At 40.2% G+C, this 21,333-nt stretch overlaps 1 protein-coding gene across 9 annotated transcripts in view; it reads left to right on the top strand.

Annotated features, from left to right (window-relative positions):
• Nucleotides 1-21,333, top strand: part of SDCCAG8 (SHH signaling and ciliogenesis regulator SDCCAG8) — a 241,697-nt gene that overhangs the window by 55,437 nt on the left and 164,927 nt on the right. For all 9 annotated transcript variants that reach the window (XR_011996324.1, XM_026003400.2, XM_072732861.1 and 6 more), the window contains 3 exons: nt 1,130-1,268; nt 11,526-11,678; nt 21,186-21,320. Coding sequence is in view for 8 of the 9 variants with exons in the window: in XM_026003400.2 (XP_025859185.1) it covers nt 1,130-1,268; nt 11,526-11,678; nt 21,186-21,320 (427 nt within the window). In the remaining variant the exon portion in view is untranslated. The remainder of the gene's footprint in view (nt 1-1,129; nt 1,269-11,525; nt 11,679-21,185; nt 21,321-21,333) is intronic.

Below are 21,333 nucleotides of genomic sequence, written 5' to 3'. Positions count from 1 at the left end.
AACTCAGAGATTATAACCTTTGAAATTATTATTCCTTAAGGGTTGCTAAACTTAAGAAGAAAAAAATCAGAGCTGGCTCTTTCCTGATAGTTTAGAACTTGGCAAAAAAAAAAAAAAAAAACAGGAAACTGCAAGCAGTTACTTGAACTGAATCTGAAACCACAGTTTAGAGCTTGAGCTCTTTAATAAAGCATGGAATAGCAGGCAGAGCTGTCCAACTTACTTTTTTTTTTTTTTTTTTTTGCTTTGTGTGTATAGAAAGTTTCCCACCACATTTTTTCTTCAGTCTACTGGTCATTTTTATCCAGTGGATAAAACCCAAATATCCTAAAATCTTATGCATGATTTATTTAACCCATGAGATTGACTCTTTGCTATTTTACACACCAAAGTGTTTTGGCATCTGGTTGCATCAATCCCCAAGAAATGATTAGCTCAGAGGACTTCTGAGAATTGCTGACAAGGGTGTGGGGCCAGGCAGTGATCGAAGCCAGCGGGATGAGATTTTGTTAAATCGTGAATGTTCTCTGCGTGACCAGGGTATTTGAGGGTTTCATCAGTCCTACCCATTGAAAGAAGAAATGTGTTCATAAGTTGGTGAAAGATTTTAATTGAAAGGGAAGGGTGGAAAAGAGGGTTGTGGAGGAAAACAAACAGGAAAGAACCTATTTGTTCAGACAAACGAGAGGTGAGTCAGCAGTGTTGGTAGGACCTTAGTAGGCCCTGAATATATAAGTAAATATGTTCTCTTTTGACATACAGTCCCCACCTTCTCTGCCTTATTCCTTTTTCCCCTGCCCCACCCCCTGCCCTTCAAATTTTTAAACTGACTTCCTCTTTTCTGGGCTTTAATCTGCAGCCTAGAGTTGGGCAGTCCTCCCCACAATAAGTTATTGTGCCCCACAGATGCAGTCCTGCCATGAATGCTCAGCCTTTCCTGGCTGCCCTGCCTGCCCCTGGCCAAGGGAGGACAGAGGGTCTTTCTCTGGGGGTGCTTTACAGAGTGCAGAGCCAGCCCACCCCACCCCGGCTCTCCTTCCACTACGTGTTAATGCCTTGTTCTTCCTGACTTACGAATACAAGATCGTCTGACCACTGCTTGTTTCGAATGTTCTTTTTGCGCTGACAGGGAAAGGGATGATTTAATGTCTGCGCTGGTTTCCGTCAGGAGCAGCTTGACAGATGTGCAGCAGAGAGAAGCCAATGCTTATGAGCAGGTGAAACAAGCCGTGCAAATGACGGAGGAGGCCAATTTTGAGAAAACCAAGGCAAGTCTCAAAAGACCAAAATAAAGCCACACCAGAATTGCCCTCTTTTCTTTTCCAATTATTTCTGTGGTTACTCTTCCATAACTAAACTCTTTTTTTTTTCCAAACACGCAAAGTGAATCCCAATCTGTTAATGTTGACTTTGCAAAATTAAACAGATTTACCGGCAGAATTCTTATTCCTCTGCAAATCTCCTTGTTCTGTCACTAGTCAGAGAATATAGCACAATGTGGGAGAGTGCTTGGAGAGACCTGCCTGCTTAATCTTCTCATTTGCTGATCAAGTTTGAATGCTGTGAAGACCATAACGCCATTTGTACATTTTCATGTATGACCACTGATAAATGCTTTTCCCTTGTGCATGGGAAATTTTGAGGACATGCAACACGCCACAGTTAATAAATAATATATGTGTATTGAATAGCATCTCTGGCTAAGAATGGGTCTGGATCCACAGATGCTAAATCAAACACATCGAATGATAGTGACAGTAATAGTTACCACTTCATGATCAAGCAGTGTTGTAAGCACTTTAAGTCATAGGAGGCTATTGTTGACTCACTGGTGTCTTTGGGGAGCTATACCTCAGTGCACTGAAGCTGCTGTGTGTTTTCCACAGACACACTAGCCACACTCCAAGTAGCTAGTGATCACTGTATTGGGCAGTGCACATACAGAACATTTCCAGCATCACAGGGAGTTCCTTTGCATAGCTTTGGTCTAAGCCCTACATTAGCATCAATATTTTATTAAGGTATGAGGCACTTCACCTCTGTATTCAGCTCCTCAGTCACTCCTTTGTCCATTGTCTCTATCCAGTACATCCCTGGCTCTTCCCAGACCATTGACCATCATAGCTTCCATTACTAACACCCTGGTGCCTTTACGTCCATTCTGACCAAACTCCCTAACAGGCTTTGTCTCCTTAAATATTCCTAGTTCTTCATTTGTAGTGAACTCTAGCAGTCTCTTGATGATACCATGACCCTCAAGCCCTTTGCCGCTCATTCCTTTCATCTGGCTGTGATGAGGCCTCTTTGAAATCATCATTGTCTCTCCTCTCCCTAATTTTAATCAGTATAAACTGTCAATCTAGATGTTACTATTTGACACTTTTTTTAAAAAAACAAAACAAAACAAAACCTCCTCCATTTTACTACTTGAGTTTATAAAATAGTTGTTAGCTATTTGACACTTTTTAAGAGTGTTAGCATCTGGCCCTGTCTTTGTCTGCTCAGGCTGCTATAACAAAAACACCATAGCCTGACTACCTTCAACAGCACACATTTATTTCTCACAGTTCTGGGGTCTGGAGAGTCCAAGATCCAAGGTGCCAGCAGATCTGGTGTCTAGAGAGGGTTTGCTTCCTGGTTCATGGATAGCTGTCTTCTTGCTGTGTGGCCTCACAAGGGGGTGAGGGAGCTCTCTGGGACCTCTTTTATTAAGGCCACTACCCTATTCATGCAGGCTTCATCCTAAGGACCTAATCAGCTTCCAAAAGCCAGACATCGTAATACCATCATGTTGGGGGTGAGGTTTCAACACATGAATTTTGGAGGGTCACAAACCTTCAGTCCACAGCACCCTCTGCCTTCCTCCTTTGATTATCCTGAAAGGTTTCTAATCTATCTTGTTAATACACACAACACCATAGTCCCAACATACTTCGGCTTGCTTGCCTCTAACATTTTCCCTGTTCTATAGTGACTGTCACCTGAACTGATGTGTCCATGGCATCTCCAACTCTGCATCTGCTCCCTTTGACCAGTGCCTCTCTGCCTCCCTGTCCCCATTAAACATGCTCAATGTCCTCATTCCTGCCTCTGCTGCTTCAGTCGCCTCTCCTGTCTTACATTATCTATTGTCTCTAGGCTGGTCTTTTTCCCCTTCCATTTATTTATTTTAGTATTTTTTTTAAAGATTGATTTATCTGAGAGAGAAAGAATACAAACGGGAGGGCCAGAATCTCAAGGAGACTCCTTGCTAAGAGCAGAGCCCGACTAACCCTAAGACCCAAGTTGAAATAAAGAGTTGGATCCTTAACCAACTGTGCCACCCAGGTATCGTCCCCCCCCCATTTAAATATGAATTTTACATCCCCAACTGAACTCATTACATTTGCTCCCCTAATGCTGCTGTGTTCTGTATGCCTTGAATGGCAAACTCTGTCTACTACCATGCCTTGACCAGAAACCTGGTTGTCATCCTCTCTTTCATGCTTGACTTCCAGCAAATCACTAAGTATAAATCTTAGTTTCTGAACTCTTCTTGACTTCTTTTCTCACTGTCACCTTTCTTGTTCAGGATACCATAATCTATGGATTTGTGAATTACAACATCCTCTTCCTTCACCCTGTTCCCTACACTGCAGCCAGAAGTGACCTTTCTTCAAGGCAGATTTGATCCTGTGATTCTTTGATTTCTGATCTGTCTGGGATTGCCCACTGCTTCAGGACAGTCTTTAAGCCCTTTGGCATTACTTCTGAGGTCTGTCGTGTGCTTCCTGATTACTCTCTTCCAACAGACTCAGCCAGTGTCAGCTTGAAAGGGCAGTCGACTTTAGGGGTTGGTCAGGGTATTGTTAGTTAGCAAACCTTGAATCAGCTCTCCAGCCACACCATTCACCGACTACATGACCTAGGACAGCTTACTTCATTCCCTGAACCATAGTTGTTCCTCATCTGTAAAATGGAAATAATATCTGACTCAGAGGACTGCATCCTAAAATGCGTATCTGTTACCTTGTAGATCTCTGGCACAATGTATTTCCTCAACAGTGGTGCCACTGATGCTCCTGGCTACTATTCCCCGTTTATGCACTGTTATTTTTACCCCCTAGATTTTTGTACACACCATGTAAATTCTTCGCCACTCCCTACCTAGATATCTTCTCCATCTCTAGAGAGGTCTTCTGCTGTCTATAGAAAATCTCTAGTTTGATGTTCCTCTTATGTGCCTTCATAGCAGGATTTCTCAACCTTAGCACTATTGACATTTTGGACTGCATAATTCTTTGTTTTAGAGGTTGTCCTGCCTGCACATCATAGGATATTTAGCAGTATTCTTGGCCTCTATTCACTAAATTCCAGTAGCATACCTCCTCTTACCCAAGTTCTGACAACCAGAAATATCTCCATACATTGCTAAAGGTTCCCACAGATACGTGCTCATGCATGCATGTGTGTATGTGCGTATACATGCAGAATTGCTCCCAGCTGAGAACTACTTCCCATTATGTACAGCACTCATCAAAGTATATTATTATGCCTTGTCTTTATCTTTAATTAAACTTTATTCTTATATATTTATTTAGAGAGTCTACACATGTGGGGATGAGTGACAGAGGGAGGAAGAATCCCAAGCAGGCTTTATACTCAGCACAGAGCCTGCACAGGACTCGATCTCATGACCTTGAGATCATGACCTGAGCTAAAATCAAGAGTCACACACTTAACCGACTGAATCACCCCGGCGCCCCTTCCATTAAACTTTAAAATCTCTGACAGGAATGCATCTTGATCACTAGTAACTCTTTAGCATCTTGCATACTGCTTGGCATGTAATCGGTTCTCAGAAAATTTCCACTAAGTAAGGGAATTGTAATCTGTTTTCAGTAACACTCTAAAATCTTTTTATTCTTATCTTCCCAGTTTATCCCCACTGCCAGTACCCAGCAGAGGCTCAATCACACATTTTTTTCCTATCACTGCTTTCAGCCTATCAAGTGTTGGCTGAAGAAGGCCACAGAATGAATTCCACAGGAGAGTGATACTGGTCACCTTCAATGATTTTAAGTACTATTGAGCAGTTCTCTTCTTTGCAGTTGACCACTTTCTGTATGGTAGGCAGAAATGCCACTTTGTGTACATACACAACTCTGCTATTAGATCCCCACTTGGTAGCTGACCTGCGGTACTGACATCATGGCCAACTGACAAGAACCTCATCAACATCTTCTCATCCCTCTTCCTTCCCAAGGTGAAATCTCTTACTCTAAGTTACTGAAGTCTCCTACTCGTAGGGACCCTGAGTCATTTGCCATCATATCTTCGTGTATCTTCAATCCCTCTCTCCCCTCTGTCACTCCCGTCCTATCTCCAGCCATAATTCTTGTTCAAACAAAAAACAGGCAGCCTTTCCTTGATCAGCTTCCACTCTATTGACTAACTTCTCATCACCACATCACCCACAGACCTTTCAAAATGAGTGTCCACTGTTGCAGCTCTCTGTTCACTTCTGAACACACTGCAGTCAGGCTGATGACAAACTAATCTGACTTCCTGCTGCTGAATTGCTCACTTAATGGTCACCAGTCACTTCCTGATTACTAAGCCCAGTGACCTCATCTCCATCTTCATTTGACTCCCAACTCTGCAGTCTTGGAAGTTATTGGGTGTCCTATCATAACATGTCATCTTTCCCCCTTGATATATCTGACATTTACTCCTGTGGGTCCTCTTTTTATTGCTCGTCTACTCTTCTCCATCTCTCTTCACTTGTTTTCCACAAGCCTTCAACTCAGGCATTACTTGGTCAGTAGTTCCTAGTCTTCCACTGCATTGTCCTAATTTCCAGGAATTTGTTTCTCCTGCCATGTCTAAAACATTCCCTTCATTTGAACACCCCTGCCTTGTACCTTTAGCTCTAATGGCTCTCTTGAGCACCATACCTACATTTCTTGCCGTATATGTATGACATTCTGTTGGCATCTGAAAATCTATGTGACCAAGTTTATACTCCTCTCTATTTTCCTTTCCACCTCTCCTCCTTCTACTATTGTCTGTATTTTCTTTCTCAGATAATGGCATCCTCATCTTACCAGCATCCCTGGCTCAGAGCCTTTAAAATATCTTGGCCCCTCCCCATCCCATACTCTCAACATCCAATCAGTTGCCAAACCCTCACTGTCTTTGGGACTTTGGAGTTCCATCCTAAGCTATGCCCACCCTTTCCATCCTGGTTCAAGTCTATGTAGACAATTGCAATAGACTTCTGTTGGTCTTGCTCAAGCCTCTTCCAGTTCCAGGGTATCTTTCCTATTGCTACCAAAGTCCTCCTCAGTTGTAACTCTCCCTGTCTGGTAACTCCTCTCTTGCAGTAGAATAAAAGCATGATCTCCCAGATCTTTTACAATGTGGCCACCCTAACTTTTCTACCCGTATTTTTCACTATACTCTTTCATACGACCTGGGCTGTTTCCTGAATGTGACTTACAAGGTCAGGAATGTGACCTTCCTGAATGTGACCATGGATTTGCTCATGTTATAATTTATAGCACTGTATTGATATATATCTGTTCAACCTTGGGGCTCAATCCAGGTGGCAATTTTCCTCAAAGTTTTCCCCAGCTCTTTCTTGTTTGAATTAATCTCTTTTTCCTCCATATTCCAAATGAGCTGTGTATAATTTTGGTAGCTGTTTAATAGCTCTCACCACCGAAAGACCTTAAAAGCTTAAAAAGCAGGTCTCTGGCATCTACCATTGTATTTCCTCTTGTGTCCATTTAAATATTAATTGTACAATGTTTGTTGAATTGAATCAAAGTCAATTGTTAGCTTTAACTATGAATATGAATGTTTATAATTAGTGCTTTTAAAAATTTAACAGTTGACAAAAGAAGCTATTGTGTATTGTGAATCTAAAGCATTTTTCCTTGAATTACTAATAATATAAGAACTGATTTCTATGCAGTCTACAAAATACAATACACTTCTACTAGTGTTTATCTCAGGTATGTTAAAATATAATAGAAATTTTGCTTTCTGAGAGTAAAACATAAAATGGCATCTGTATTTTAATTTTGAAACAAACTACTTGATTGTTGAGCTTATGAATTGTGTACTTTATTCTTACATTTTCTTGACATTTGTTGCCATCTAGTGTTCCAGTTTGCATATTGCATGCTAAGTAAGGGCACAGAAGAAATTATTTCATGTTCTATATTAACACTGATGATGGCAGTGAAGACACCTGAGGATTTTATTTATTTATTTATTTATTTATTTATTTATTTATTTGAGAGAGAGTAAGCATGAATGGGGGAGGGGCAGAGGGAGAAGCAGATTCCCCGCTGAGAAGGGAGCCCAATATGGAGCTTGGACCCAGGACTCTGGGATCATGACCCCAGCAGAAAGCAGATGCTTAATCCACCGAGCCAGCCAAGCACCTCACTTGGAAATTTTATAAGCAAATAAGTCTATAACACAGGGAACCTGTAATGCTGTGCATAGTTCAATTATGGAACCACGCTGGCTCAGATCTCGCTACTCTGCCACTTTGTAGGTCTGTGATCCTGGGCAAGTTACTTAATGTCTCAGAGGTGCACAGTTTCCTTAGCTGAGTAGTAAGAACTACTTAAAATTGAGCAAGAGTGTTAAATATGTTAATCAATGGAAGCCATTTAGCAAAGTGTCTGACTCATGGTGAGTGGTCAATAAATTGTTTTGGTTTTCTTTGAAAATTGCAAGCCATTACAACCAGGGGTAATTTTAAAAGAGTGGAAAAAAAAATATCCTCAGAAGAAATGAGGAAGAAAAGTAGAGGTTTTGCAGTGATGCTTTGGTAAAGCTACAGAGATGAAAAGGTTTAATAGGCCTCAGATCTGCTTGCTTCTATTTGAAGGGAAATTGTTGGCTTTCACATGAAGTTATCATGAGCTTATCTATAATGAGATAACACTCCAAGGGAAGATTTAAAAAAAAAAGAAAACAAAAACCTGAGAGGTTGAATAAATGTCCCCAACCCTTTTTCTTTTCCTTTCCAAATTATTTTTCTTATACTACAGCAGAATCAAAAAGATGAAAATTTAGAAACCTAAACTTAAAAAGATCAAAACAATTGATCATTTGATTGCAAGCACAGGCAGAGAATATAATGCCCCCCCCCCCTTTTTTTTTTGACAGAGATTGAGCAAGTAGGGTGAAGGGGTGGGTTGGGAGGGGGCAGAAGGAGAGGGAGAGAGAATCTTAAGCAAGCTTCATGCTCAGCGGGGAGCCCACCATGGGGCTTGAACTCAGGACCCAGAGATCATGACTTAAGTCAAAATTGACACTTAAGTGACTGAGCTTCCCGGCTGCTCCATTGCTTCTTGATATGTGCATGATCTGCCACAAAAAAAATAATAGACATCTTGAAAAGGGGAGACAGTTTTCTAGCAAAGAAGAGTTTATAAGTTAAAAAATCAATAGTTGTCATTGTTCATAAGTTAAATGCTTAAAACATATTGATGATCATTTTAGTTTTGTGGGCTATAGTTCATAAAAATGAAAATACTTTTGCAAGTTTTTATTTTAAATTTTAAATATTTTAAAATTAATTGAATTTTAAATTTAATTTTTGAAGTGTGAATTTTGTTGTTTTTCATGAGTCTTTAATTATTGGGTTGTGACTAGTCCGATTACAAAGATTTCTAGAAACCTAACCCTCACACTTGGGAAGGACTTTCATAGGTCCTAAAATAGGTTTCCTATTTTAAAAAGTTGAGCTGACTAGATACAAATTTGTTTCAGAAAACGTTTTGACCTCATTAAAATAGTAACCCATACTCGGTTTAATAGAACTAAAGAGGGGAATATCAAGTCCAATAAATTATGTTTTGAAAACTGTGTTAATGTGGCCAGCATAGAATAACCACAAATAAAGAAACTTCCCAGAAAAGATCCCTTAACAATTGAGTTGACTGGGTGGGAGGAATAGTGTAATTCATTTAACTCCCCAAGAGCTGCAGCCTTTTGCCCCAAAACAGGGCTGTGCTCAGGGAAAGAAAGAAGCTACCCCCTTGGGAGCCACTGGGAGAAATGGCAGCTACAGACCCCAAATCCACTTGGTCCCCTCTGAAGATCTATCAGTTAGCTGTAACCAACCACTTACTGACCTCACTTGTGAGAATTCAGTTATTATGCCTTTATGGAATGGGTAGATGAGCAGAATCAGGGAGTCCTGGATCAGCTGGGATTCTGGACACTGGAAAAGGGAGCCCTGGAATGAAAAGGTAAAGCTTTAATGCAAAGAGTGTATAAATACTTTTTTAGTTTGCTATGATCTTCTAATATGTGAGGTCCATGGTAAGAGAGATATCTCTAGAAAGATTAAATCACTTTTCTAAATTCAAGTGTTATTGATCCTCAATATTTTCTTCATTGGGACCAGGCATATATATTAAAATCAAGAGAAAAGTTCTGCCTTCATACTTCCTTATCATCACCACTATGTGGTGGCCAGTCCAAATAGGGAGAAGGCTTCAGCAATGGTGTTGAATGATTTACAACTTCTTGCTGTTGTGCTTTGTACTTTTTGTTTATATCATCTTACCTTGGCATTAGACTTCTTATCCTATCAGGATAGTTACTGGTCCTTGTTCCCGAACTAATTGAATTCTTGGAATTGATTCTTTAGTTGATCTTCATGTCAGCCTGATATTTAGATCTTCAGCCATCCCTTCCACTGCTTCTGTGCTGGATTAATGTTGACTCTTGAGTTTTTGTGCAATGAAAAAAGCTTCTGATTGGAAATATTGGTTTATCATCAATAATCATTTTGTTCTTTCGTGGTACTGGTATTGGATCAGTGAAAGTTATAAACACTTTTATTAGGTTCATATAAAATATTTCTCACAACAGCAATTGTGTTCTGAAATACAAAAATCTCAAATTCATAATATATCAAATTCCAAGGGCTTAAATTATAGAAAAACTATGCTTTTTCATTTCTTTTACAATCTAATGGAAGTTTTCCAGACCTTCTCGACTAAGATCATACTTGGGACTGAGTCCTGGGAGAATCAATTGTCAGTCACTATATGTGCTTGTCAGTTAACCTGAGACAATTGAGTTTTACCCTTATATTTTCTGCCTAGGAGTGCAGAAACTTCCCAGAAGAATTTGAAAGAGATTAGGGTTTAATGCTTTCCAGATGAAGAGAAACAAATTCACATACCCTAGATTATTTATTGTCTGTGTTTATTATCACTTTCACCAGAGGGAAGCATAGCTATGTATAAAACTTGCAGTGCTTACTGAGACCACTTCCTCACCATGAACAACAAATGTAGCTATCACGTATAGAACTCAGTACACACTTACACAGTTCATAGGTCATATGAGACTTGCTTCCTTGGGTTTCCAATTCAGAGTAACATAGTGGTTGAATGAGGTGAATATTGTATAAGAGCCACTGGAATAAGGTTAAGAAACAATAGAATGGTTTAGATTCTCTAGGTCGAGTACCTTACCTGTATTGTTTTTTTTTTTTAACTGAGATTTTGAAGTAAGTTAATTATTAGGTATTTTACATGAAGATACTGTGACTGTAGTTAAAAGGAAGTTAAGAAGTTTTTACTTCTAGAAATTCAGAATGGGAAATCAAGACTAAAAAACAATTGTAAACTTGTGAATTACGAGGAGTGAAAGATGGCACTTCTCATTTTATGAAACTAGATAGTAAATGTTTTGAGTCTTTCTTTATTGAAACTTTTTTTTAAAGATTTTCTTTTCTTTTTTTAAGATTTTATTTATTCTTGAGAGACAGACAGAGAGAGAGAGAGAGAGAGAGAGAGAGAGAGAGGCAGAGACACAGGCAGAGGGAGAAGCAGGCTCCATGCAGGGAGCCCGATGTGGGACTTAATCCCAGGACTCCAGGATCATGCCCTGGGCCAAAGGCAGGCGCTAAACCGCCCAGCCACCCAGGGATCCCCCGAAACTTTTTATTATTACCTGATTTTTACTTTAGTTATGTTTATAAGAAGAGTGAACTAAATCTTATCTTACTGTATTTAGGGAAACTTGATCATTTGATAATGTCAAAAATAGATTCCTGTATATAATAACAAATGCGTCTCATTTTAAATTTTGAAGGATTTTACTAATTTTTAACAGTGAGCAAATGAAAAGTCAGTTAAATTGAATACTTATCTATTTCATTTAGTATAAACATGACATTTAATTGAAAAATATTAGGATATTTGATTTTTCTGATGCTCTTTTGCAAAATTTGGACCCATCTGTGGCTTCATCAGCGTCCATTAACCATTTTCTTATTGCTTAGTTAATACGGACTTAATTGTGAAAATTGAAATAGGTGAATAAATGTAACATGTGAATTGTGGTTTAGATCTGTAATTGATATTGACAAACATAAAATTATTCTAATGGGCTTTACAGTGGGTTGTGATGATTTTAAATAAAACTAAAGCTTAATTGTCTCATTGCCCTCTTATTTTTTCAAATTCTAAGGTCCCATTTCCTCTGTCTTACTCTGGCAGGCTTTAATCCAGTGTGAACAGTTGAAGAATGAACTGGAGAGGCAGACGGAAAGACTTGAAAAAGAACTCACGGCTCAGCAAGAGAAAAGAGCCTCTGAGAAAGAGATGATGAGAAAGGAAATAACAAAAGAAAGGGAGGACATGGGATCAAAGGTACTTGGGATTCAATTTCTTCCTTGCTGTGGCAGAGATGTTTGTGGTGATGTCACTGATGATGCTGTGTACTGCAACTCTTAAATTGAACACTCAATTTTAAAAACCCCTTAGTAGTCAATTGCTTATAATTTAGAGTTCATAAAAATTTTCCATTTTTCCATGTTTTGTCATATTCTCAGACCTCTCCAAATAAAATAATCAGTTCAATTCCATGGTAGGAAGTTGTGAAATTATACTTTGATCCCGCCATTCTGTTTGATGCCCTCTCTCATGTTTGTCATAGAAAAGTAGGTGCTCTGTGGATATCCAGATTTTATTTCAACCTGGTCTAAATCCAGGAGAGATGACTCCCCCACCATATCCCCCGCTCTCGAATTAGACTTACAGAAAATGAAACACATGTAGGACCAAGTAACCAAGAAAAAGTAATTATATACACCATACAAAGTAGGTTCTGACAAATTGCATAATGGATAATGAACATAACCAGATGAACACATGGATGGGAGAAATGAAAGGCAAAAGTAACAACTAATGTGAAATGGGCACTGTTTGGAAAACAGTAACAAACTGGAATATAGAATTGAAACCTATCTTTAATATTGCTGCAATGGGGGCACCTGGGTGATTCAGTCTGTTAAGTGTCTGACTTTTGTTTTCGATCAGGTCATGATCTCAGGGTCATGAGATTGTGCCCGAAGTTGGGCTCCTCATTCAGTGTGGAGTCTGCTTGAGATTCTTCCTCTACTTTTCCCTCTCCTTCCCCCAGCTCACCCGCTATCTCACTCTCTCTAAAATAAATAAATCTTTAAAGTTGCTAAGGTAGAGGAAAATTGAGTAAGATGGTCCATAAAATAACCAAAAGGGCTATAACATGTTTTTTTTTTTTTAAGATTTATTTATTTATTCATGAGAGACACAGACTGAGAGAAAGGCAGAGACATAGGCAGAGGGAAAAGCAGGCTCCCCACAGGGATCCTGATGCAGGACTTGATCCCGGATGCCAGGACCACGACCTGAGCCGAAGGCAGGCGCCCAACCACTGAGCCACCCAGGCGTCCCAACATGTTTTGTTTTATTTTTAAAGCAACTCACAGCTTGTACCCTTAATGCTTTTTTATTATAATGTTCCAGGGTGTGAGAATTACGTTACTGAGCACATATTTACTGAGTATCTGTCATGTGCAAGGCAGTGTGTAATCCTGAGGATATAGAAAAGAGAAACATCACAAATTCTGTCCAGGAGATTTTAAGTCTTATGGATTCTGAAGCATTTACTGTAAACCCCCTTGTCTCAGCCTTTAGAAAGATGGTGCCTGTCAGAACCTTACTCTATCAATCTAATCATCTACCTTCTCTGACCTGGATGGGCCATCTGAGCCTGGCAGATGGCACCATGGTGCATCATGGCCTTTACATCCATGATGCTCTTGCTGCTTTCCAGCAGTTTGCCACACATTCCTCTCATCCGTTATTCCGCATTCAACAGATAGTAACTGGAGGGCCTGGGACTATGGATGTCCCAGGACCAGTGCAGTCCTGCTTACAGAGGAAGAGAGAGGAAGACATTAAACACATACTTCCATAAGTGAGTTTGTAATTACCACCACGGTAAAGGCAAGAAAGTACAGTATAGAGTACCATAAGAATATGTAACAGGCACACCTGACCCAGTCTGGACAGTTGTGTAAGACTTTCCTAAGAAATAAATTTTGAAAGACTCAACAGGGTTGAGTAGGAATAGTCAGGTGAAGAGTTGAAGGAAAGTTTCAGACCCAGGGAAATGACACCCCCCAGACTTTGAAGCTAAAAAGCATCATACTTTTTAGAAATTTAAAGACCCAGGTGACTGGAACACAGGAAGTAGGGACAATAGTGGGAGATGAGTTTGGAGTAGTATGCAGGGACCAAAGCATAAATGGCCTTAAAGTCCATGTGAAAGATTTAAACATTTTTAAAACTAATGGAAAACCTTTGAACGGCTTTAAATTGGGCAGCATCATGATGCCATTTATATTTGAGAAGTACCATCTGTCCATAGATTGGAAGGAGGATGGGAACAAATGCCTGGAGATCAGGTGGGAGGTAATTATCGTAGTCCAGGTGGCCATGATGGTATCCTGGGCCCTTTTTCAAAGACTATTTAAATTACTTTTATTCTTCTCAATTTATCTACTCTACCATCGTTCCCCTCATTCTCAGTGGAAAGCCTTACCTAACAAAGAAAACTGAAAACTTCAACTACTTATTTTCCCCCTCACCTGGGCCTTCCAATAAGATCTCACTGGCATACCAACCCTGTCAGAACAGGAGAGGCCTTATGCTAATTAATTCCCCTTGCTCTGAGTTCCATTCTCTTCCTCCACCTCAGGGAGGTCATTTCTTTTTCTTTTTCTTTTTCTTTTTTCTTTTCTTTTTTTTTTTTTAAGATTTTATTTACTTATTGAGAGAGGGCAGGGACAGAAGGAGAGGGAGAGCAAAAGCACACTCTGAAGGGAGCATGGAGCCTGACAGGGGGTTTAGTCCCACGACCCTGAGATCATGCCCTGAGCCAAAACCAAAAGTTGGAAACTCAACTGACTGAGCCACCCAGCCCCTCATAGCTGTCATTCCTCTTCCTCTCCCCCACTGACTCCTGTCTTTCCTTCACAGCAGCCTCTTTGTTATGACCTCAGGGTCGGGTTGAACAGAGGAGAATCTGTTCAAGTTTCTCTCATCCATTAAAATAAACACTCTTTTAATCCAGTGGTTCTCAATCTTGGCTCCACAGAAGCTCCAAAAATCTCATTGCCCAGTCTGCATCCCAAACCAACATGTGTGCATAACTGTGGGTCGGATTTAAGTGTCAGCAGTTTTTAAAGCTGTTCAGGTGATTCCAGTGTAAGGTTGGAAGCCACCTCAGTAAATTCCATGTTCTTCCTAACTCTTCCCCTTAATGGGCAAATTTCTTGAAAGGTTTGTCTGTATGTGTTGTCTTCATTCTCTTACCTCTCATTATGTTCACCGAAGCCCTCCTTGTACTATTTTTAGTGAATATTTTTTAGTTCTTATTCTCTTTAAAAGATTTTTTCTTGATTTGGGAGAATGATGGTGTGTGCCTTTCAGTTTGCTCTGAGTTTAAAGTGCCTTTGAGACAAGAAAGGAAACATATCCAGAAAGCAACTTGATGGAAAGTTCTAGAGTTTAACAGAGAACTTTATATTTTGGAATCTTTGGCATTACAGTGTCTCCCAGTTTCACGTATATGGAATTGATTCCTAAATCCTCAGCTCTCTGGTGAGCTCCCATCCTCACCTGGAAGTGAGCCAGCTTCACTTCCCATCCTCCCTCTCCCAGAGGAGCCACTATTCATCCAGTTGCCAACCCCCAAATCTTGTTGGCATTCTTGTGTCCTTTCTCTCCTTCACCCTGCTCATTATTAGGTCACCGAATTCTAGAGATTCAGGCACCTAGGAATTTTCATTGCCCTCTCTCTACCCTACTGCTATCCATACCTCACCCCTGGATTATTTCTATAGCCCCAAAACCTCTCCTTGCTTCCAGTCTCACCTTCTCATCTGAGCCACAGCCAGGATGATCTTTCTAAAATGAACATGTCAATACGCCAGTCTCTTGCTTTAAAATCCTTTCGTGTCTCCCTGTAACCCCTTGAATAAAATTTAGGATTCTTCAGCATTGCCTGAAAATTCTACATTTCTCTTCCTCTCTTCAGCTCTCCTATCTCATCTCCCTTCACTTTTCTTCCTTGCACTGCCACCATCACCATACTGACCTACCACACTAACTCCACTGCAAACATACCAATCTGCCATACTGTTTTTTCATTTCAGGATTTTGTATGTGCTTTGTCCCTTGCCTAGAGGAATCCTCTGCCCTGTGCCCTTTATAACTGATCCTTCAGGGTTCTTGATACAACCTGCTCCCAGAGATGAATTGAGAGCCCCCTCCTATGGGCTCCTATAACTCAATTAATTGCAAATTCTTACTGCATCATTTTTCTCTCCCAATTTACTGTGAGTCCTTTGAATATGTGGTTGGTTAACATTGTCATCATTTGGCACATCTCACTCATATAAAATGTGCTCCACATATATTTGTTGAATGAAAAAATGACAAATATATATAGAAAAAGACCCTGTGCCATTGGAAAGGTCTGGCTAAGATTTTGTGAATTCAGAGGATCAGGATGGCCTATGTCTGCAAGAGATCATGGATGATTTTGTGAGGAAGTGTTTTAACTGAGGGTCAAAGTGCAGGTAGGACTCAGAAATGTAAAGCATGGGGTGAGGAATGCTGGCTACAACAAGAGTATGGCATGGAGTAGAGGTAACTTTGTGAATTGAGTGTTGTGTGTGTGACAGAGAATAGGACCAATAGCAAAGACCAGCTATTATTCATGTGTGGGAGACTCTTCTGGGTTGGAAGAGTGGAAACTTTTTGCCTTGCTGAATAGTTCTACTATATACAAACATGGAGCTGAGAATTGCTGATAAGGGAGGACAAAAAAAGGCTGGAAGTGCCGCTATATTCCAGGTGCTCTCGTGTAACAGCACCACTTTCTTACACTGATAATTATTTCACGAATAAAAGCGGCAACAGAAGTAAAATATATGTCTGAGTCTGATTCATTTTGAGTTTTGCCCGGAATAAGCCTTGGCTAGCATTTAATCTCAAGGTCCTACCCTAAATAAAGTATCTGAATAAAGAGCTGAAAGTGGTCCTAGGGGCAGCCCAGGTGGCTCAGCGGTTTAGCGCCGCCTTCAGCCCAGGGCCTGATTCTGGAGTCCCGGGATCAAGTCCCACGTCAGGCTCCCTGTGTGGAGCCTGCTTCTCCCTCTGCCTGTGTCTCTGCCTCTCTCTATCTCTCATCTCTTTTTTTTTTTTTTAATTTTTTTTTAATTTTTATTTATTTATGATAGTCACAGAGAGAGAGAGAGAGAGAGAGAGAGAGAGAGAGAAAGAGGCAGAGACATAGGCAGAGAGAGAAGCAGGCTCCATGCACCCGAAGCCCGATGTGGGATTCGATCCCGGGTCTCTAGGATCGCGCCCTGGGCCAAAGGCAGGCGCTAAACCGCTGCGCCACCCAGGGATCCCCTCTCTCTCTCATCTCTATCTGTATCTGTATCTCTATCTCTATCTCTATCTCTTTCTCTGTGTGTGTGTGTGTTTCTCATGAATAAATAAGATCTTTAAAAAAAAAAAAAAAAAAGACATTCATTGAAAGTGGTCCTAGCACTCAGGCAAGTGCTGTCACCAGGATATGGCAGTAAGAGTCGAAGGGTTTAGAGTTGAATCCAGTTCGACCTTCCTGTGACCTTGAACAATTCTTTTAACCTCTCAGATTTCAGAGGAGTAAGTAATAGAGTTAATCTACTCAAGGAATTGGTAAGATTAAGTACAAATGTTTCGAAAGGACCTAATATACCTGGCTTAGAGTGGACATTTAATAACTTTTAGCTCAAGGCTACTATCATTCTTACTCTGGAGAAAGAGAAACAGGGTAATGGGATAGGTTTCTTAGACCTTTCTATTAGCAAAGCAGACATTTTTGAATATAAAGCCCGGCTTTACTTTTTATTCATTAGCTTTTGAATGAATTTAGGCAGATTCCTTAATTTTCTGGATCTCATTTTTTCAACTGAAAATTAATTCAATATAATTCATCCTTCAAGGTGATGAAAGAGAGAATGTACATCACACTGCCGGGCTTAGGAAGTAATTCTAAGAGGGAGACTGAACAATTCATCCTAACATTGTGAGAGCTCTGTAGTTAGGGTAAAGCAAGCATCCCCTGACCCCACTTTCTGAGCAGTCAGGAATGCTTGTGAGACTTTTAGACTTTTTTTCTCTTTTTATTATTTTTCTTCTTTTTTTTTCTTCTGACTCGTTCTCATTAATTTCTGTGTGTGTGTGGGAAGCTCAAAGAGAGCAGATGTCTTCTACCTAGACAGATTTTGAATCATCCCCCCATGAACAGTACTTGCTGTGAGTTTGTTTGTTGTCTTCAGTGATGGTCCTTGGCTGCGCTGAGCCCCTGGGTTTGTTAGTTCAGTCATTTATCATATTAGTGAGCGCCCCCTTTGGTCTATACATTTTTTCATAGAATCCTTCATTCTTGCACCTGTTATATAGGGAGGACCACATTATACCATGTTCAGGACACTAGGGACTGCTGTAGTCTAGAGAGTTCTATCAAGCTCTCCCAGCCTGGGTGTCCTTGTCTCTTGCTTGCCCCTGTCAAAGTTTAAAGGACTTACCTGATGTCAACGCCCTGGACATCCAGCAGTGTTGCAGCTGTCTGCGGTACTTCTGTCTCCGCAACAGATGTGGATGGAGAAGCTCCTGCAGTGTAATGTTGACTTCCAGATGGTGGGCGTGGGGAAAAAGAAGGTGTGACAACAGGAGCGGAGGCCTCAGGAAGTGGGTGACAGGAGGGAGCAGACAGGTAGTGGGCAGAGGAAAGAAGTGATGGGTGGCAGAGGGAGGGAATCAGATGGAAGGAGTGTGATTTGTTACATGCTTATAATAGAAACTGACTTGGAATTTACAATTAGCAAGTAAATGTCTGCATATTTACTTCAAAAACCACCAATGTTAATATATTTACCATAAGATACATCTTCACATAAGTATGATTTTTTAGTAGCTGGTAATTAAAGTTCGCTGCTGTTGTATGGTTCCAGAAAAGCTATAATTATATTCATAATATGGATACTCATAAACTTGAATTTTAAATTAAGGATATAAAGTAATCTCTTTATTTGTTACATTTAACGTCTTTTGACTTTCAATTTAGGGTTCAGATTGCAGTGTGTATTAGCATAGTTTGTAACTTCGTATTAATAATTTTATGTGCAAATTATATTTTTAACCAGACTTTTAATGATAAGAAGGACATGTAAACAGCCATAAGTCAAACATACGATTCTCCACAATCTCCAGGAAAGTTAATGAATACATCTACCATTTAATTAGAAAAATCACTACCAGGGCTCATTATTTTCACGTGTCAACTTTAGCTTGTTACATAATTCAAAGGCAATCTTGATTTTTATCACAAACTTTGTGTTATTGAATTCAGTTGTAAAACTGAATTCCCACCCTTGTCAGTGTACAACAGTAGATTTAAAATATTTCAATTTTGTTACAAGCTCTTTTTTAACAGATTAAAAACTGGTAGGTATCTCTATGTGTTTCCCTCTCAAGGAAAGTCGCATTTCTTCTTTGCTTTAAAACTGCTAATACAAATAAGAAATTAAGAGTCCAGGAAATTTTGACTTCCTGGAGCAGAGTAAAATGTAATTGCAAATGAAAAAAATTATAAAGGTTAAATCTAAGATCTAGAAAGCATTACTCACCCTTGGAAGAAAAGGTAAGGACCTGACATCCATAGAGTGCATGGCTCCTTAGGAAAGTTGTTTATTCCAATGATCTACTCATTCATCAATCGTTCAGTCTCTCTTGAGGAACATGCCCTTGAGGAACTTGTAGTCTAAGGAGGAAATAGACAACTAAACAGTTGTCTAAACAGATAAGTACAGGCTGGAAGTATGCGGACTTTGCAGGTTGCAGTGTGATGGAAATATATAGAGGTGGTTGTGGCAGCGCATGCCAGAGTGAAAGTCAAGATATTAAACCACCAGCCTACATGGGCAGCAATCCATGAGAATGGATGCCAGCTGCAAACAGCAGACATGGCTGTCCCAGTACACAATAGCTGAATAGCAACCCTCTGTGTGTGAAGGGGCTCCTATTTTGTGCTGGGAGCAAGAGGTCAAAGAAACCTTCCGAAGGAGAGGGGGTAATGGCTGAGAGGAGGAATAGCAGTAGCTAGATAACAGGAGGGCTAGTGGAGTTTTATAGCAAGGAAAGTGCACAGAGCCTTCTTTATTGGTGCTGGAGTGATGGTAGTAGGATCCACTGAACCTCTGTTCTCTCTAAAGATATCTGCCTCTCCAGGTCTCCCAACTAGTCTTTATGTCCTTAAGGGTTTAAGACTTCTCTGATTGGGATGCCTGGATTGCTCAGTGGTTGAGCATCTGCCTTTAGCTCAGGGAGTGATCCCGGAGTCCGGGAATCGAGTCCATATCAGGCTCCTTGGATGGAGCCTGCTTCTGTCTCTGCCTCTCTCTGTATCTCTCATGAATAAATAAATAAAATCTTAAAAAAAAAGACATCTCTGATTTTTAAAAAAGATTTATTCATTTTCTTTCTCTTTTTTAAAAAGATTTTTAATGTATTTATTCATGAGAAACAGAGAGAGAGAGAGAGAGGCAGAGGCATAGGCAGAAGGAGAAGCAGGCTCCACGCAGGGAGCCTGATGTGGGACTCGATCCCAGGACTCCAGGATCACTCCCTGGGCCAAAGGCAGGTGCTAAACCGCTGAGCCACCCAGGGATCCCTGATTTATTCGTTTTCTAAAAGATTTATTTGAGAGAGAGAGAGTGGGGGGAGGGGCAGATGGAGAGGGAGAAGAGAAAATCTTAAGCAGGCTCCCCGCTGAGCATGAAGCTCAACTGGGGGAGGGGCGTGTTGATCTCATGATCCTGAGATCAGGACCTGAGCTAAAATCAAGAGTCCAACACTTAACTGACTGAGCCATCCAGTCTCCCCAAAAGATTTATTTGTTCATTTGAGAAAGAGAGAGCAAGCAAGGGGAAGGATAGAGGGAGGGAGAGAGAGAGAGAGAATCCTCAAGCAGACTCCCTGTTGAGCAGGGAGCCCAATGTGGGGCTCCATCCCAGGACCTTGAGATCATGACCTGAGCCAAAACCAAGAGTCCAATGCCCAATTGACTGAGCCACCCAGGTTCCCCAAGACTTCTTTGATTTCTTGACCTCACCTCTGAAATTTATTCATATTAATCCCCTCTACAATTTATAGGATTATAACCTTAAAGTTTCAACCCAAATTTTGATTTTATCATCTTGTTACATGTTCTCAAAATGAGGGTAGAGACCAGAGAATGAATGAAAAGGAAATACATATTTAAGTCATAGGGGAATGGGTGAGTTGAGGAAGTGGAAAAAATGACATACCCAATCCACAGAGAAATGACTTAAGTGAAGTGGCCATGCAGAGACTCCCATTAATTCAAGATTTTTTTTTTTACATAGTATATTAGTCTCAGGTATATAAAATAATGATTCAGCAGTTCTATACATTGCTCAGTGCTCATCCAGATAAGTATACCCTTAATCCCCTTCATCTGTGTCACCCATCCTCTATCCACCTCCCCTCTGGGAACCACCTGTTCTCTGTATTTAAAAGTATGTCTTTCTCTTTTTTTTTTTTCTTTATTTTATTTCTTAAATTCCAGAAATGAGTGAAATCATATGGTATTTGTCTTTCTCTGACTTATTCCACTTAGCATTATACTCTCAAGTCCATCCATGTTGTTGCACAGGCAAAATCTCATTCTTTTTTATGGCTGAGAAATCAATGTTCTTAATATTTATTTTGTCAAATGACATTATTGTTTAGGACTTTTATTTCCTCTTATAGATGTTGTCCCTGTCTCAAAATATTGCACAACTGGAGGCCCAGGTTGAAAAGGTTACAAGAGAGAAGATTTCAGCTATTAATCAACTAGAGGGAATTCAAAACCATCTTGCTTCCAAGGAAATGGAGGCCACAAAGGTACAAAGTGAGA

This window comes from Vulpes vulpes, chromosome 13, assembly GCF_048418805.1.
Source record: "Vulpes vulpes isolate BD-2025 chromosome 13, VulVul3, whole genome shotgun sequence".
Lineage (NCBI taxonomy): Eukaryota > Metazoa > Chordata > Mammalia > Carnivora > Canidae > Vulpes > Vulpes vulpes.
This window is presented reverse-complemented; position numbering and strand designations above follow the sequence as displayed.